The 19,710-nt window shown below is 38.7% G+C and overlaps 1 protein-coding gene across 5 annotated transcripts in view; it reads left to right on the top strand.

Annotated features, from left to right (window-relative positions):
* Positions 1-19,710, top strand: part of PRPF39 (pre-mRNA processing factor 39) — a 34,916-nt gene that overhangs the window by 13,913 nt on the left and 1,293 nt on the right. For all 5 annotated transcript variants that reach the window (XM_079794588.1, XM_079794589.1, XM_079794592.1 and 2 more), the window contains 8 exons: positions 6,841-7,008; positions 9,962-10,127; positions 10,844-10,951; positions 14,329-14,493; positions 14,806-14,932; positions 15,507-15,775; positions 16,633-16,817; positions 19,286-19,360. In XM_079794588.1, the coding sequence (XP_079650714.1) occupies positions 6,841-7,008; positions 9,962-10,127; positions 10,844-10,951; positions 14,329-14,493; positions 14,806-14,932; positions 15,507-15,775; positions 16,633-16,817; positions 19,286-19,360 (1,263 nt within the window). The remainder of the gene's footprint in view (positions 1-6,840; positions 7,009-9,961; positions 10,128-10,843; positions 10,952-14,328; positions 14,494-14,805; positions 14,933-15,506; positions 15,776-16,632; positions 16,818-19,285; positions 19,361-19,710) is intronic.

Here is a 19,710-nt window from a genome sequence, read left to right as displayed (position 1 = left end):
GGTGATCGTCGAGCCCCCCAATTGATCGGTCACCTTGCCGGCTGGTGGCCTGGGGCTCCCTCTGTAGGGCGATCATGGGGCAATGACCGGGCCCCCGACAAATTGCATCGCACCCGCCTTGGTTGGCTTGGCGCTAGTAGGTGTCATAGAGTGGTCATCCAGATGGTCATTCTGCTGTTTCGTTCGGTCGATTTGCATATTACGCTTTTATTATTATAGATAAGCCATTTTCACATTGCCTCTTCATATCATTTACTCCTTTTACTTTTGGATTATGTTTTTCTTATTAATTACAGCAACTTTTAAATGTTTAAAAAGTCAGTATTAAACTGCTTATAATAAAAAGCAGTCTTACCACCCCTTTTCAAATATTTTAGCTGTTTCTTCTGGTATTTTTTAACATGTATGATATAGTATTGCTTTCTTCATTTGCTGAAGACATAATTTTCTAATGTTAACTAAAAATTTTAGTTCACTTCTATATTATTTTTTCATTCTTCATCTTTCCAAATGGCTAGGTTTCATAGCCTTTTGTTTTTCCTGGATTAATTACTGCTTCCTCCCCATTATTCAACTTGCCTGGTTTTCTTTGCACATTTAAAAATTTTCACCCCTTCCAACAGCTACTTTCAGTAGTCAGTACTAAATACTACTTTACATAATGTACAAATACTTTGTAAGTTATTTTTGGGAGTTAAAAATATTCTACTTAGCCCTTGCTGGTTTGGCTCAGTGGATAGAGCGTCAGCCTGCAGACTGAAGGGTCCCGGGTTCGATTCCGGTCAAGGGCACATGTCCAGGTTGCGGGCTCGATCCCAGTGGGGGCGTGCAGGAGGCAGCCGATCAGTGATTCTCATCATTGATGTTTCTATCTCTCCCTCTTCCTTCTTCTCTGAAATCAATAAAAATATATTTAACAAAATATTCTACTTAGTGTGAAAATTGTAAAAGAGAATTACACTCGGAAATCTGTAAATTCCATTTTTTCCCTTCCCTCTTTAAGCTATCCCACCTCGGATCTTCTCTTCTGTAATGTGGACTGGTTGTTCTATTCTGTTTTTGTTATACAGATGTTATTTTGGAATTTCTTTATCATCCTGATTCTAGAATATGTCTTTACCTCATTCCTGGGTTTCTAGCTCTATTTAAGAGATTATTAGAGCCTTAGCTGGTTTTTGCTCAGTGGATAGAGCGTCAACCTGGGGACTGAAGGGTCCTGGGTTAGATTCCAGTCAAGGACACATGCCTGGGTTGTGGGCTCAATCCCCAGTGGGGGGCATGCAGGAGGCAGCCAATCAGTGATTCTCTCTCATCATTGATGTTTCTATCTCTCTCTCCCTCTCCCTTGCTCTCTGAAATCAATCTATATATATATAAGCCTAAGCAACCAAACAACTGGTCGCTATGATGCGCACTGACTACTAGGGGACAGATGCTCAACTCAAAGGATTGGGCTCCCTCCTGTCTGGATCGGGCCGAAACCAGCTATCCGACATCCCCCAAGGGATCCCGGATTGCGAGAGGACACAGGCCAGGCTGAGGGACCCACCCCACTGGTGCATGAATCCGTGCACTGGGCCTCTAGTAAAAATATATTTTTTAAAAAAGTTTATTTGATCCTGCTCTTTCTTGGTTTATGTGCCCACATTTTATAGAAAAGCATCCTATCACTCGATAAAGGATGCTTGGGATTTAAAAAAAAAAATAACCGTTTTTTATGTCTGAAACACCCAAATTAATGGTCCATTGGGGTATAGAGTTGAAAGTAATTTTTCCTTAGGGCTTTGAAGGCATCTCTTGATCCACTTACAGCTTCTCGTGTTGCTATTGATAAGTATGATACCATTCTTCTCATATTTATATGATATGTTTTTCCTCAAACAAGCTTTTTTGTTTTTTTTCATATGTTTTTGTTGACTTTAGAGAGACAGGAAGGGAGAGGGATAGAGAGATAGAAACATCAGTGAGAGAACATTTATTAACTGCCTCCTGTATGCGCCCTACTGGGGATTGAGCCCGCAACCCGGGCATATGCTCTGACAGGGAATCAAACTGTGACCTCCTGGTTCATGGGTCAATGCTCCACCACTGAGCAATACCAACTGGGCCTCATGGAAACTTTTATTTACTTATTTAAAAAATGTTTGTTTGTTGTTGTTTTTTTGAGAGAGAGAAGGGATAGAGAGAGAGAGAAACATCCATGAGAGAGAAACATTGATCAGCCACCTCCTCAACACCCCCTTTGTTCTTTGTCTCACATCCTCCTATTGTTATATGGCTGCATATCTTTATCATTTCTTTGAGAGTATTAGGATAGTTGAAGTCTGCTCCTAGCACTGTTTCCTCTGAAGTTTTTTTTGTTTGTTTTTAATCTCTGTCATGTCTAATTTCTGGATTTTTGCTTATGTTGAACATTAGATTTTAATAAATTTAGAATAGAAGCTCTGTGTATTTTGTATTGGGGTCCAGTTTTAGCTGGCCTGGAGGGCTTCACAGTAAAATGATCAGGTGGCCACCCAATTTTTGTTGGACTCCCAGTGTTGGTATCTTTATATCTTGTTGTTGTGGTTAATCCTCACTTGAGCGTACTTTTTCCATTGATTTTTACAGAGAGTGAGAGGAATGGAGGGAGGAGGAGAGAGAGAAGAAGAAGAAAAGAAAAAAACACATCAGTGTGATAGACACATCAATTGGTTGCCTCCTGCACCTGAACTGACTTGGGTTGGGGATTGAACCTGGGTTGCCCTTGATGGAATCAAACCCGTGACCCTTTGGTGCAGAGCTGATGCTCTAACCACTGAACACACTGGCCAGGGCAGTATCTTGATATCTTCTTACTAGTGGCCCGGTGCACGAAATTTGTGCACATTAAAAGGGGGACCCAGAGTCAAGTCCCCACCCACCCACATGTGCCTCAAAATCGTGTGAGACCCAAATCTGGCCAGTCCCAACATTGTCAAGCCCTGCCGAACAGGGGGCTAGCCTCAGGTCCCCTGGCCCGGTTCCAGGATGGGGGGCGTGGCCTGAGTTCCCCCATGAAGCCCCACCAGGCGGGGGCGGCGCAGCCTCAGGTCCCCCAGCCCGGCACCGGGAGGGCGGCGCAGCCTCAGGTTCCCCTGTCAAGCCCTACCTGGTGGGGGGCGCAGCCTGAGTTCCCCCGACCCAGCACTGGGGGTGCACCTTGAAGACCCCGTGAAGCCCCGCTGGGTGGGGAGCATGGCCTGAGGTCCCCTGTCAAGCCCTGCCAGGCAGGGGGGTGCAGCCTCAGGTCTCCTGGCCTGGTGCTAGGGCGTGTGGGGTGTAGCCTGAGGTTCCCCGGCCTGGTACCGGGGTGGAGGGCGCGGCCTGAAGTCCCCTGTCAAGCCCCAACTGGTGGGGGGGCGAAGCCTGAGGTCCCCCGGCCTGATGCTGTGGCAGGGGGAGCAGCCTGAGGTCCCCTAGCTCAGCACCAGGACAGGAAGCATACCTTGAGGTCCCTTGTCAAGCCCCGCCGGGTGGGGGCATGGCCTCAGGTCCCCTGGCCTGGCGCCGGGGCGGGGGTTGCGGCCTGAGGTCCCCCAGCCTGGTGCCGGGGCAGGGGGCGAGGCCTGAGATCCCCGTCTTTCCCTGCTGGTTGGGGGCACAGCCTGAGGTCCCCTGTCAAACCCCGCGGGGGCGGGGGAAGGCGTAGCCTCAGGTCCCTGCTGATTGCTCGTTAAGGCTCCTCCTTAAGGGAACTTGGCCTCAGCTGTGAGTGCATCCATCTTTGTGATGGAGTGATGGTCAATTAGCATATTCCCTCTTTATTAGATAGGATTTCTATGTGAAGCAGTTTTTTCATTGAAGGATAACCTGAACTTCCAGGGGAAATATACCTAGTTTTTGAATTCCCATAGCTGATCAGGAAACAAGATTTAAGGTGTCTTACCATTTATTAATCAGACCTTCTAAACTTTCTGTCTTTATTTTGTTACCTTTTTGTCATCTTCCTCTCCCAACTCCCTCCACTTTCTTAGTGTCTGATGCATTGATTTACTGGATCATTTTGAGTTTCTGCAGGGACAATTACATGTATTTCACTGTCTCGGAAACTTCACACACAAATACCAAGAGAAACATGCAAATTAACCATCACTCCGCTATGCCCACAGCCAATCAGAGTGAGTATGCAAATTAACCCAACAAAGATGGAGGTTAATTTGCATATGCAGGCGCAGAGCAGCGTGAAGCCTGCTATGAGGGGAAGCGGGGCAGCGGAGGGAGGTACAGGAGTGGTGCTCCAGCAGAAGCTAGGACTTTAGGGCTCCCGGGCGCCTGGGAGTGAAACCAAGGGAAGGAAGGCCTATTCTTGCATGAATATCGTGCAGCGGGCCTTGTGTGTGTGTGTGTGTGTGTGTGTGTGTGTGTGTGTGTGTACCCATACACACATACTTTTAACCCTTTATCTATATATATTTAAACATATTTCCTGCAGTTTTGGTATAACTTTTAATTTGTGTAGGGTATCTTTATCATATAGAGGCTTTTTTTTCTTAATGTTCAGTATTCAATCTTTTATTAGTTTCTGACTTTTGTGCCTATCTTGCCAGGAATATATAAACCTTGTATTTTCTCCTGATTTTTAAAATAGTTTTTAAAAAATCACTCATCTGGCATTTTTAGTTTGTGTCCTTTGTGAAAAAGAGATTAACCCTTTATTTTTTCAATTATTGAATAGTCCAACTTTTCTGCATTAATTCTAAAAATACTTTATCATGGACTAAATTCTCAAATATACTTTGATAATTACTATAGCTTCCTAGTTAGTTTCTTTTGATATCTTTCAGGAAAACTGCATTGTCCTTTCACAAAATATTTTACATTTTTGTATTCCAGATGAATGCTAGAATTTGTTTTTCCTTTTCACCCAAAATTTGTTAGAGCTTTTATTGGGATTTTGTTAAAGTTATAGATTAATTTAGGTAGTATAGTTTTATATTGTTAAAAATCCCTCTTGATTCTAAAATATTTATATTGAAAATGTATTTAATGGTTTTATCTCATTTGAATTTCACATCTAATGATTTAACATTGCTTGCAGAAATCTCTTGACATGAATTAGGTACTTAAAAATATGTTTTTGTAATAAACTATAATTGTGGAATTTTAGAATCAGGAGAGACTTTTGATAGTTTTAAAATATATGTATACTTCTCATTACCACGTAAGGCAGCTGGATCCCTTGTTGGGAGTTATTTTCCCAGAAAATTATTATTTAAACTAATAATAATTGTGTCTGTCTTCTGCCCTAAATGAATCCATTCAACAAGCATTTCAAGTTTAACAAATATATGTTTACAGTGTGTATATTTTGCATTGTAATTTTACATAAGGTAAATTACATAAAAGTACATTTATCTATTCCCTTTATGTTTCTCACTTTATGTTTTCTCACTTTTATTTTATTGATTTCAGTGAGGAAGGGAGAGGGAGAAAGAGATAGAAACATCAATGATGAGAAAGAATCATCAATTGGCTGCCTCCTACATGCCCCACACTGGGGATCAAGCCTGCAACACTGGCATGTGCCCAACTGGGAATCAAACAGTAACCTCCCGGTTCACAGGTTGATGCTCAACCACTTAACCACGCCGGCTGGGCTTTTCTCACTTTCTTAAAGCTGTTCTCATACACTTCTTTATTACTACTTTTATCTTTTTTTTTTTTTAATAAGTTTTTATTGATTTCAGAGGAAGGGAGAGAGGGATAGTAACATCATAGATGAGAATCATCTATTGGCTGCCTCCTGCACGGCCCCTACTGAGGATGAGCCTGCAACCCAGGCTTGTGCTCTGACTGGGAATCAAACCCTGACTTCCTGGTTCATAGGTTGACGCTCAGCCACTGAACTCCACACCAGCTGGGCAATTCCTTCTATCTTTTAATCTCTATTTGTATAGGAAGCAATTGAATATAATTTTGAATTTAGCATTATCTATTTGATTTTTAAATTTTTTAAAAATTGAAGTTTTATTGACATGTTGCAGTAGTAGCCCTCCTATTCATGATTTCAACTGTCACAGTTTCCTGCAGTCAACTACAGTCTGAATATATTAATTGGAAAATTCCAGAAGTAAACAATTCATAAGTTTTAAATTGTGCGCTGTTCTGAGCAGTGTGATGAAATCTTGTGTCTTCCTGCTCTTGTGTGCCCAGGATGGCAATCATTCCTTTGTCCATCGCATCCACACTGTGTACTTTAGTAGCTGTCTAGGTTATTAGATTGACTGTCGCAGTATCCAGTGCTTGTGTTCAAGTAACCCTTATTTTACCTAATATTGGCCCCAAAGCGCAAGAGTAGTGATTCTGGTGATTCAGGTATGCCAAGGAGAAGCTGTAAAGTGCTTCCTTTAAGTGAAAGGTGAAAGTTGTCGACTTAATAAGGAAAGAAAACAATGTCGTATGCTGAGGTCACTAAAATCTACGGTAAGAGCAAATTTTCTATCCATGAAATTATGAAGAAGGAAAAAGAAATATGTGCTAATTTGCTGAGAGACCACATTTACATAATTTTATTACAATATATTATAATTGTTGTATTTTTTTATTAATTTTTGTGACTAATGTATAAGTTAAACTTTTATTAGAGGTATGTATGTATGTATAGAAAAAAAGATTATAGATAGGGATTGGTACTGTGTGGTTTTAGTCATCTAATGGGGGTCTTGGATCTAATTCCCTGCGGATAAGGGGAAACTACTGTATATCATTTTGAGGTGTACAACGTAATGATTTGATATTTGTATATATTGCAAAGTATAGACATATTTTGAAAGTGCATTTATCTTAGAAAAATAATTTAAAGGTAATTTAATTTTTCAGAACTTTTGAGCACGCTGTTCTAGCTGCAGGAACAGATTTCCGATCTGACAGACTGTGGGAAATGTATATAAACTGGGAGAATGAACAGGGAAACCTGAGAGAAGTTACAGCTATATATGATCGTATTCTTGGTATTCCAACACAGCTATATAGTCATCATTTTCAGAGGTAGGTGGAAAAATCAGTTAAAACACCTTTGATTACTCAGGTAATTAATTCCTAATATTTAGGAATATATTTTCTTGCACGATAATCATATTTTATACACTTTTAAGTGTAGATATTTTCCCATATATCTTATGAAATGTTTAGGAATGTTACTGTTTTTAGACTTTAGGTTCTCCTTATTCATACAAGAAGATTCCTATCTTTTGTCTGAGGTATTTCGGAGTAATGAAAGAATGAGAAAATAGAATCTTTAGTTTAATTATTCATTGCAGTACTAAACTAGCACTGTACATGGCACATAATGGATGCTTATTTAAAACGTAATGACTCACTAAAAGTATATTCTTGTGATTCGTGTAACAACTAAGTTCCAAAATAGCAATGTATGTATTTTATGTAGTAAGCCCTGCATATATTCAAATAATCAAAATAATTTTATTTCAGTTTTCTACTGTGATTTTCCATTTAAGAAAATATCTAATTTAAAATCTTCCTTAGAATGAGGACTTCATGACGTTATCTAACTTCCCAGACCTAATTTTTGGTAGTCCTAAGCTCTAGACATACCTATGTACTGATAATTTCCTACAAGGTGGTATTTTATACTTTTCGGACTGTAATCATACATTTTTCACTTCCTATTTGTCTGGTGAATTCATCTTTCTTAAGCACTTACAGCTTAATGTTTTCTTTGGGGAAACTTTTTCAATTCACCTAAACAGAAAGTATCTTTTGTCATTTGTGCCACCACTCTACCTATTTATTTATATTTTTCTTAGCACTAATAACATTTCTGTCTCCTGTGTCCTTTACATGTCTGTCAGTTTCTGAGGCCTACAAATACTTTTTATTCTTAATACCTAGGAATAGGGCTCAATGTTTATTAAACACTCAGCCATTCTTCTCTTTTTCTTTAATCCTCACCTGAGGATATGTTTTTATTGATCTTAGAGGGAAAGGAGTGAGAAAGAGAAACATTGATGTGAGGAGGTCAGGGCACATTCCCAGGTTACAGGTTTGATGGGGTTCATATAGGAGGCAGCCAGCTGGTAAATGTTTCTCTCTCACATTGATGTGTCTTTCTTTCTCTCTCCCTTCCTCTCTAAAATTAATTAAAAGGTAAATATATAATAAAAATAAGACACTCTACATTTTTTCCTTCCATTAGTGAACTGGGTCAAGTTGAGCTTTGTATCTATTGACTTTGCGTAATTTAAATTAGTTTCAGTGTCATTTACATACATTTGTGAAAGTTTAAAAATACAGGTGCCAATAGCCTAAATCAATTTTTAGAAACTTGGGGAAAAATTCATAATGTTGGAATATGTGATACATGGACAACCACATGTAAAGCCATATCTAATAATTACATTGAAGAGGTAGGTTTGGGTCAAAGGCTGGATAAGAATCGGAAAGACTTTTATCTAAGGGGTTAGATTTTTAGCTTGACAACAGACTAAACCTACTGAAATGATTTTGGCAGGAGGGGCTTATCATATTTACTATTTTGTTTGAAAAAAATTTTGTTCATTGGTGAGAGAGAGAAGGAAGAGAGAAACATCCATTTGCTTACACATTCATTGGTTGTTTTTTTATGTGACCTGATTGGGAATCGAACCCGAAACTTGGCATATGGGGATAGTGCTCTAACCAACTGAGCTATCTGGCCAGAATTTATTTGTACTTTTTGATAATGGTTTTGATAATAGTATTGGTTTGGGTATGAGAATTGTGAGACTAGGGGCTAGAAGACCAGTTTATGTTTATCTAGATGAAAAGTGAGCAAGTTATGAAGATGTATTTAGAAGGTAGAATCATTAAGACCTGATATTCAGTGGAATCTAAGTATTAAGTTAGGTGGGAAATTCCAAATGGGGAACTGATTTGTTGGCGTTACCTTTAATCACGATTAGAAATGTCAAGCGTGTTGATTTTTGGATGAAGATGACATAAGTTTCCAAAATGAGATAGTATAGATATTTAGCTCCTCAAATGGGTGTTTTTTATTAAAATTTGTATGTATGTAAATTAGTGTATGGGAATAAAATGAAATAAAGTTTTTTTTCAAAACACTCTTTGCTTAAAATTAATCTATATTTCTATGTGTAGAGTGTTGGCAATTGGATATAGTAATGTGGAATTTAGGAGAAAGGTTTGGGCTTGAGTTACAGTTTTGAGTCATAGTATGCTTATTATTTCAAACAATATTGGCCAGAGAAATATATTTAAACTGTATTCATAAGATCAGCCAGAGAAATATAAAAAATAGAAGAAAATGCAGAGTGGAATCCTTGGGAATACATAGCACTTAGGCACAGATAGTAAGGGGGAACCCTCAAAGGGCAGTCGGAGACTTGGAGGAAAGCCAGAGAGCCAAGGTGAAGGAGGTTCTAAAAGGAAGGTGTGGTTATCAACCTTAAATACTGAAGACATCATTAGGATCGAGGTATGTAACGGTGTCCATTTAATTTTGCATGTAAGATGTTCTTCATGACTTGAGAGCAGTTTTATTGGAGTGTTTGATCCAAACACTTGGATTCAGGAACAATTGGCAGATGGGCAAGGAAAGACAAACATTTGTTGGTCATTTATTAATGGTCATTTATAATTTAAATATGGAAAACTATATTTGATTTTACAGTAACTTTGCAAGATATGTATTGTGCCATTTTACAGATGAGAAAACCAAGATTTAGAGAAGAAGAAAACTTTCCTTAAGTCAAGCAACAAACAATGGACAGAACCAGGATTTGAATTTATGCCTGTGCATGCCTTCTCTGTTCCATTGCAAAGGCAGGGAGAAAATGAAGATGTTTATAGACTGTTTTATCAAATAGTAGGTTTTTACTATAGGAAGAAAGGGTTTTGTGTTTTGGTTTCTTTAAGTCAGAGGTCCTTTGAAAGAGTAATGTGTGATAGGAATTAACAATATATTTTTATTGTCTTTCTTTAGATTTAAAGAGCATGTACAGAATAACTTGCCTAGAGATCTTCTAACTGGTGAACAGTTTATTCAGCTGCGAAGGGAATTAGCTTCTGTAAATGGGCACAGTGGTGATGATGGTCCTCCTGGTGATGATCTGCCGTCGGGAATTGAAGACATAACTGATCCAGCAAAGGTAATTAGGCTTAAAAATCCTTTTAAGTATGAGAAAATAAACTTTACTATCCCTTAACTGTATGTGTTGTATGACTTGTAGCTCATATAAAGTTAATTTCTGATTAAGACAACTGGAATTCTTTAGATGGTATGGTTTACTATGAGACATCTGGAAATAGCTTAGAAGGAATATTTTGCCTACATTGTGATGTACTAGCCATATCTATACTAATAAAAGGGTAATATGCTAATTAGACTGGGTTGACCGGGACAGTTAGGGGACGACCAGGCTGGCAGGGGGGCAGTTGGGGGCGACCAGGCAGGCAGGCAGGTGAGCGGTTAGGAGCCAGCGGTCCCGGATTGCGGGAGGGATGTCTGACTGCCGGTTTGGGATGGGGCCTAAACCGGCAATCGGACATCCCCAGAGGGGTCCCGGATTGGAGAGGGTGCAGGCCAGGCTGAGAATCCCTCTTCCCCTCCACCCCCCCACCCCCCTGTGCACTAATTTTGTGCACTGGGCCTCTGTTTAAAAAACATAATAGGAAATGGTTTGTTAGGAAATAGTTATAAATTTTAGTAGTGTTCATTGTACTTGCACAAAATTGAGTGACAGTTTAAACCCAACAGTATTCTAAGACTAAGTATGTGTGGATAATACTAAATGTAAGTAGTGATATTTTAAAATTTCATTATATAACTTGTGTAATTTTAAATTTTTTTCTTTTTCTTCCCAAGCTAATTACTGAAATAGAAAACATGAGGCACAGAATCATTGAAATTCATCAAGAAATGTTTAATTATAATGAGCATGAAGTTAGTAAAAGGTGGACATTTGAAGAAGGTGTAAGTGTTTTTTCTTTGTAATTGTCTTAAAAGTATAGCAATAATAATAATAATGTATTTTTCAGTTTCAAATAATGTCTACACTGCTACTTTTTCTTTATATTTGCTTAATAACAAGGCGTTCTTCCCATTTGTTGCTACCATTATCAATTTTATCATTTTTCCATTATCAATTTTAGAATCTTATTAAATTTAGGCTTATAAGATATTTCTTTAATCTGAATCATACTTTTGAGAATTGTTCCATTTTTTTCAATCCTTACCCAAGGATGTTTTTATTGATTTTTCTATAGAGAGGAAGGGAGAGAAACATGAATCCGTTGCCTCCCATATGAACCCTACCAGGGATTGAACCTGCAACCTGCGTATGTTCCCTGACAGGGAATCATATCTGTGTGACCTTTCAGTGTACAAGACAACACTCTGAGTTACATTTCACATGTAGCAGAATACACCCATTTTAGGTGTACAGTGAAATGAGGGTTTTTTTCAAAATCTTATTTTTTTTGTTTTTTAACAGCTTTATTAATACACTAGTGGCCCGGTGCATGAAATTCGTGCACATTAAAAGGGGATTAATTAGAGGAAATAATTTAATATTGCTTATTTGCCCTTTCTCTATAATAGAAGTGTCAGAGATGAAAGAAAATTAGTAAAATGTATATGAAAACCTTCCTCCTGTCAAGAGTTTGGGGCGCACCATGGGACCCAGAGTCAAGTCCATGCCCACCCACATGCACCTCAAAATCGCATGAGACCCAGACCTGGCTGGCCCCCGCCCCCATTGGGCTAGATCCAGACCTGGCCAGTCCCACTCTTGTCAAGCCCTGCCGGGCAGGGAACATAGCCTTAGGTCCCCTGGCCCGGCGCCAGGACGGGGGCCGTAGCCTGAGGTCCCCCAGCCCAGACCAGGGCGGGGGAGGTGCCTTGAGGGCCCCTGTCAAGCCCCGCCAGGTTGGGGACATGGCTTGAGATCCCCTGTCAAGCCCCGCTGGGTGGGGGGCATGGCCTGAGGTCCCCTGTCAAGCCTCACCAGGCGGGGGGGCCCAGCCTCAGGTCCCCCATCAAGCCCCAACGGCAGGGAGGTGCAGCCTCAGGTCCCCTGTCAAGCCTCACTGGACGGTGGGCGCGGTCTGAGTTCCCCCAACCCAGCACTGGGGCTGTACCCTGAGGTCCTCTGTCAAGTCCTGCCAGGCAGGGGGGCGCAGCCTCAGGTCCCCTGGCCCAGTGCTGGGCAGGGGGTGTGGCCTGAGGTTCCCCAGCCTGGTGCCAGGGTGGCGGGTATGGCCTGAGGTCCCCGACCCAGCACTGGGGGTGCACCTTGGGGGCATGGCCTCAGGTCCCCTGGCCTGGTGCCGGGGCGGGGGGCATGGCCTGAGGTCCCCTGTCAAGCCCTGCTGGGTGGGGGATGTAGCCTGAGGTCCCCTGTCAAGCCCTTTGGTGGCGGGGGAGGGCGTAGCCTCAGGTCCCTGCTGATTGCTTTTTAAGGCTCCTTATGGGATCTTGGCTTCAGCTGTGGGTGCAGCCATCTTTGTGATGGAGTTATGGTCAATTAGCATATTCCCTCTTTATTAGGATAATTCCCATATTATATAGTTCTTCCATTTAAAGTATATAATTTAATAGTTCATAATATATTCACAGAAAACAACTGTCACTAGGGTCAGTTTTTAAAATTTTTAAAAATTGATTTAAGAGACAGACAGACAGACATCAGTGTGAGAGAGAAACATCGATTGGTTGCCTCCCGAACATGACCCTTTCTGTGTATGGGATGATGCTCCAACCAACTAAGCCACACGAACCAAGGCACTACAGTTAATTTTAGAACTTTTTTTCACCTCAAAAAGAAACACTTTTTACCCTTAGCTCTCAACCCCCTATTCCTTTACTCACTTGACAGCACCTAACCTCAGCCCAGCCTTAAAGTACTATTAATCTGCTTTCTGTTCTTATAGATTTCTCTGTTCTGGCCTTTTATATGAATGAAATCATATAGTACAGTATCCATATCCTCAGAGGATTGGTTCCAGGACCCCTGCAGGTATCCAAATCCTTGGATGCTCAAGTTTTTATATAAAGTGGTACAGTATTTCCATATAGGATACAGCAGGGTATGCCTACATATCACTTTGTTCATGTGGATTCACCATAGTGCTTGGAGTGGCAAATTCAAGTTTTACTTTTTTGGGACTTTCTAGGATTTTTTTTTTTTTTAAATACTTTCGATCCGTGGTTGGATAAATCCATGGATGCAAATCTTTGGATGTGGAGGGCCAACTGTATGTTTTTTTGTGACTGGCTAGTAAAATGATTTTTGTCAAATGTCTGTGCATTACAGTCACCACAAAATCAGGATATAGAACTCTTCTGTCATCCCAAAGATCCTGTTGGCCACTTTCCAGGCAGTAACCACCATCCCACTCCTAGGCCCAGGCAGCCACTGATTTTCTTTCTGTTCTGAAGGAGTAATTGTTCAATTTAAAAATAATCAAAGAGCCGAAACCGGTTTGGCTCAATGGATAGAGCGTCGGTCTGCGGACTGAAGGGTCCCAGGTTTGATTCCGGTCAAGGGCATATACATTGGCTGCAGGCACATCCCTGGTGGGGGCTGTGCAGGAGGCAGCTGGTCGATGATTCTCTCTCATCGATGTTTCTAGCTCTCTATCCCTCTCCCTTCCTTTCTGTGAAAAATCAAAATATATTTAAAAACAAAACAAAACAAAAAATAATCAAAGAATAAGATTTTCTGAATATAAAAAAAATTGTGTAGTTCTGTTAAAATCCTGTATAATAAAAGCCTAATATGCAAATGACCAACCTACAGAACGAGAAGTCGCTATGACACACACTGACCACCAGGGGGCAGACGCTCAATGCAGGAGCTGCCCCCAGCCCGCAGGTGTCAGGCTAGCCAAGGCGGGTGCCAGCGGTGGGGCCCCCAGATCACCCTGCTAGTAGCCTCCCACTGCAGGAGGCGACCCTTGGCGGCAGCCGGGGCCAGGGCCGGTGAGTGGGCGGGACCAGGCCGGCCAAGGCAGGTGCCAGTGGGGGCCTCGATCGCCCCTCTGGTCACCCCACAGATTGGCTGTGATCGCTGGCCAGGCCTAGGGACCCTACCCATGCACGAATTTCGTGCATCGGGCCTCTAGTAACTAAATAAATGGAAAATACAGTCTATTTCTTCTGTTTGTAAAGCCTAAGGAATTTAAAGGCTTTTAATTTAAAATGTGTTTTTTTAAAAAATCATGAGATATGATTATTAAACTTTTGGTATATCAGTAATTATATTTATAATTTAACACACAAAAATAACATTGTTACTGTAGTCATACATATTTTGGTGTTTGTTTAATTGCTATGTCACTTTATTGCAGATTAAAAGACCTTATTTTCATGTGAAACCATTGGAAAAGGCACAACTAAAAAACTGGAAAGAATACTTAGAATTTGAAATTGAAAATGGGACTCATGAACGAGTTGTGGTTCTCTTTGAAAGATGTGTCATATCATGTGCCCTCTATGAGGAGTTTTGGATTAAGGTAAGAAAATTATATGCTCTGAAACTTGAATATATTATAAACATTGACTAGTGACTAACCTTTTTTGTACTTCTGTTGAATGTTGTTCATATAACTATATCTGTTGCATTAGGAGATGGTCTGCTTGCAACCAGATTTGACTGCTGCATATGCCAACCTCGTTGCCTCTCTTCGTCCTTCCTTACAGAAACTAGTCTAGTGGTTCAATAAAGGTGCTGAATGGGTTTAAAAATAGAATTTTATCGTTCTGTCACATATTTAATGGCTGGTTCAACTGTAAATTATTCAGTATTTCCTCTGTTCTATATGTAGTATGCCAAGTACATGGAAAACCATAGCATTGAAGGAGTGAGGCATGTCTTCAGCAGAGCTTGCACTATTCATCTCCCAAAGAAACCTGTGGTGCATATGCTTTGGGCAGCTTTTGAGGAACAGCAGGGTAAGAATGAGGAAATAGTTGAATTTTGGGGGATTTTACTTCTGGATAAAGATACAGGAAATGAATGTTAAGGGATATTGTAAAGCAAATGTCAGTAAAATTTTTCTGTAAAGGGCCAGATACTAAATACTGTAGGCTTTGCAGGCTGTATGGCTTTTTCCCTCAAAACTCTGCCATTGTAGCCCAGAAGCAGCCATAGGTAATACATAAACAAAAGAGTCTGTTCCAGTTTTTAAAAATTAAAAACAAACAGGCAGCCCAGCTGGTGTGGTTCAGTGATTGAGCATCAACCTGTGAATCAGGTCCCAGTTCAATTCCTGGTTTCAGGTTCCATTCCCAGTAGGTGGTGTGCAGGAGGCAGCCAACAATGATTCTGTCATCATAGATGTTTCTATCTCTCCCTTTCTCTTTCTCAAAAGAAAAAAAAAAGTTTTTTTTTCAATTAAAAAAAGAAACATTAGGAAAACAGGCAGAAGGCTGGATTTAGCCTGTGGGCTGTTACTTGGCAATACCTGGCTTAAAGGATATTTCAAAAGTTTAAACAAAAGCATAAACATATAATTACTATTTCTAGGTAATATTAATGAAGCCAGGAATATCTTGAGAACATTTGAAGAATGTGTTCTAGGATTGGCAATGGTTCGTTTGAGAAGAGTAAGTTTAGAACGACGACATGGAAATATGGAAGAAGCTGAACATTTGCTTCAAGATGCTATTAAGAATGCCAAATCGAATAATGAATCATCGTTTTATGCTATTAAACTAGCCCGGCATCTTTTCAAAATACAAAAAAACTTGGCAAAATCAAAAAAGGTGCTTTTGGAAGCAATTGAAAGAGACAAAGTATGTATTTGTGTTTTTGGAATATCTTCCATGAAAAACCAGTGGTCATTTTTTTGTTCTGTTTTTTTAATTTTCATTTTGGCAACTATGATGAAAGATTTGGTCTGTATGTAATATATTTAATTACTAAATGAAGACAACAGTCCCTCTAAACTGATGTTGCCATTCTTTAAAAAAAATTTTTAAATTATCAATTAAAAGGTTGCAGACATTGTTACATTATATTTTCTCCACTATTTGAAATTGTATAGCAGATTTACTGATTATTAAGTAGAGTAGAGGATCTTGGGAGAACAAAAGCATGGCAGTTACCTATCCTACAGGAAATGTGGCAGTGAGATTATTCTCCTTTTCCAAAGTATTTCTTTTTATATAACAGTTGATAGGAGGCAGGGTATGGGAAATAGCTCATATTTTACATTTTTTAGCTGATCCCAGGTCTGTATAAGACAGGTTTTATAACTGTTTGCTTCCTGCTGTTTAAGGTAATTATCTACAGTTGTAAAGATTTAATTTACTGAGAAGTACAGAGATCATTTTTTTCATGTTTTAGTTTATATTTGTTATGGTAAGTCAAGCCACATTAAACTCAAGATAGGATATAGGACTTTAATTTATTGCCATTGAACAATTTAACATATTGTATAGGAAATACTAAGATGATGTGCTATCAATATGCTAATTAGTTTTTATTTATTCAGTGAATGCTGAAAACATTTAACACGAGTTACATTTTAATACGCAATTTTCAGTATTGAATTTTTCAAATTGAGACATCAAAATTAGGGCATTTTAAATATCTGTGGTCTAATAAAAATATCTTAAAAATATTATTAACGATACTACTTTTTACACAGGAGAACACAAAGTTATACCTCAATTTGCTTGAAATGGAATATAGTGGTGACCTCAAACAAAATGAAGAAAATATCCTAAATTGTTTTGACAAAGCTATACATGGTTCATTACCTGTTAAAATGAGAATTACATTTTCTCAAAGAAAAGTGGAATTTCTTGAAGATTTTGGTTCAGATGTTAATAAGTAAGATCTTAATCATATATTATTTATTTGAATAGTAAATGAGCATTGATAGTTTTGGTTGGGAATTTGATGATTAGTACAAATTAATATATTATCAAATTTAAAATGTTTGCCTAGGTTACTTTTTCATCAGGTACATCTGGGGTAAATTCAGTTTTGCAAATGTATGTATGTGCTTAATCATAGGACATACGGTTTTTATTTCCTTCCAAACTATTCTTAGAATTTTAGCATGGTAATTTAAACGAGTGGATGAGGGAAGGCAGGAAGCAGCAATGCCATGAGAAAGGAAATGGATTAAGGATTGAACCTTGAAACACAGAAACATTTGGTATATAGGCCACTAAAGGTGGATGGATTAATCAGGAAGAATGCCATTGTATTTCAGATTGGAAAAGAGGATGGACATGGTTCTGCAGATGATACCTAATGGCCTCATCTTTGTGCATTGTAAAAGGCTGAAAGTTGAGGATGGTACAGGGATTCACTCTAGGGGATTTGGGAAAAGGACAAGTTTAAGATTTAAACTTGCAAAATAAAAGAGTAGAAATTTATTAGAGTATTGCTGTGATTCCATTCTTACATGATTCTAGTAAGGAAATATCCCAGTTCCTGTTAGACATGTGCCTTCTCTAATTATTCTAATTTAGAGTTATTTCCATTGAAACAGCTGTTGATAAAATAATAATTAGTTTTGTGTCTGTGTATTTACACGTGTGTGTATACATTCTTGATGGCTTAGTAAAATTTTAAACTAAATCATTTAACATGAGTTAACATTTTAATACATTGGTATATATGTGCTTGGCTTCAATTAAATGTTTTATAAGAATTATCTAATGTAAAATACATAGCAATCTGATGAGGGGTATAGGTACTGTTATTCTTTCAGTGGATGAAAAGGGGTTTAAAGAAAGATTAGGGAATTTTTCCAAGGTCACTTAGCTATTACATAGTGCATCTGGGATTAGTTATTAATATTGTGCCAGCTGGATTTAGAACGTACTTTATAGTCTGTGTTCTTAAGCACCTCATGTCCTGTATATTTAATGTCTTGTTTGTTTTGCATTGAAAAAAATTAAATAAAAGAAATGGAATATGTAATTCTAGCTTTTAGTCTAGTTGGATGGGATGGTGATCAGAGTATATACATGTGTATGAGGTAACATAACTTTTAAGGCTCTGAATCAGAATGGATTTATCATCCTTCATAGGGAAGGTAGGGCTTCATTTAGTTAACTACTGGATACTGATAAAGTGGAGGAGAGGATAAAATGTAAAAGCAAGTTAAAATTCATATTCAAATAACATCAGATTGATTGGAGGGTTTTCTGAAGTAGTAGAAGTGATATTGTTTTGTGCTTTGAAAGCTAGCCTGAGTTCAGAGAACATGGAGTACACAATTGACAGTAGAAAACTATTAGCGGTTTTATTGAGATTAAATGACATTTTAATTTGGCAATAATATGCAGACAAATCGGAAGCTCAATACAAATATGCCAATTAGGTCCTTGCAAATACAGTTAAGGAGGACCTTTAGTATTGGGTAGTATGTTGTTGAAATTTTTAAAAAGGTATAATGTGAAAAGTAAAGGAGCCATTTAAAAATTTAGGTAGAGTATAATGAATTGGTAAGAATTAATATTGCAGTCTGACAAATACAGGCTTAAATCCTAGTCCTGTTATTTACTGATTTGTGTATTTCTATTTTCAAACTTTTTCATATGGAGGTTGAGTCTCTGTATCGCCTAACCCACAGGTTGTTAAAGGCCTTAAGAAATTAGTCCATTAAAAGTGCTTGAAAATGAGTAAACATTTGACCTGAGATTACTGGTATTAACAATTTTACATGTCACATCAGAATTTTGTTAAAACTTCTCTTTTTAATCAATGGTAACCAGTTATACAGTAATTTTATATTAGTTCTAATTCAGTTTATCACATGGCCAAATTTTAAAAAGCATTTTATCCTAAAGTATACAGATTGTAGAATTGTCAGGTCTCGTGTTGCACTGGACAAAAACATCAAGATCCTTGTCTTAGTTGTGTCGTAGATTCGAAAGCAGGTTCTCCCCATGTATTAGAAATGATAAACTTGGCCAGCATCCCATCAGCTTAGACAACTGTAGTAGAGAAAACACTTTTCCAGTAGCTCTTAAAAAATTTTGGGACTCCTTCTTTGGGTCATATTCTGACCTCTAAACCATTAGTTGGTCCAGGGGTATAATGTTATTAGCCAGGCCTATATCTTTGAACCACATAGAGTGAAAAGGAAAGTACAGGGCAATGGTTTCCCAAAGGAAATAGCTAAAAAAAGGTAGTTGAGGACAGATTTAGCTGCTGGCTTTTTAAAATTAAATAAAGTCCATTGCAACATATTTTGTTTTCCTAAGTAGAAATAAATAACTTTTAAAAATTAACGTTTTGGGTTTTATATATTTCAATGGATTTTTTAAATTCCTTCTCAGGCTTCTGAATGCTTATGATGAGCATCAAACACTCCTAAAAGAACAGGATTCTTTGAAAAGGAAAGCAGAAAATGGGTATGTACATATTTGTTGAGTCAGGAAAGGATGTTTAAAAGACATTTTTCATTGTGGAAATGCCTTTAAAGAAAAATATTTATAATTTATCCTCACCCAAGGATATGTTTGATTTTTTAGAGAGAAAAGAACAGAGAGAGAAGACAAATATTTTTAAATGTTACCTTTGCCAGGCCAGCGTGGCTCAGTGGTTGAACGTTGACCTATGAACCAGGAGGTCATGGTTCAATTCGCAGTCAGGGCACATGCCCAGCTTGTGGGCTCATTCCCCAGTATGGGGCATGTAGGAGGCAGCAGATCATTGATGTTTCTCTTTCTCCCTCTCTGAAATCAATAAATATATATATTTT

The sequence above is a fragment of the Cnephaeus nilssonii genome (genome assembly GCF_951640355.1).
Source record: "Cnephaeus nilssonii genome assembly, chromosome: 1".
NCBI classification, from domain to species: Eukaryota; Metazoa; Chordata; class Mammalia; order Chiroptera; family Vespertilionidae; genus Cnephaeus; species Cnephaeus nilssonii.
This window is presented reverse-complemented; position numbering and strand designations above follow the sequence as displayed.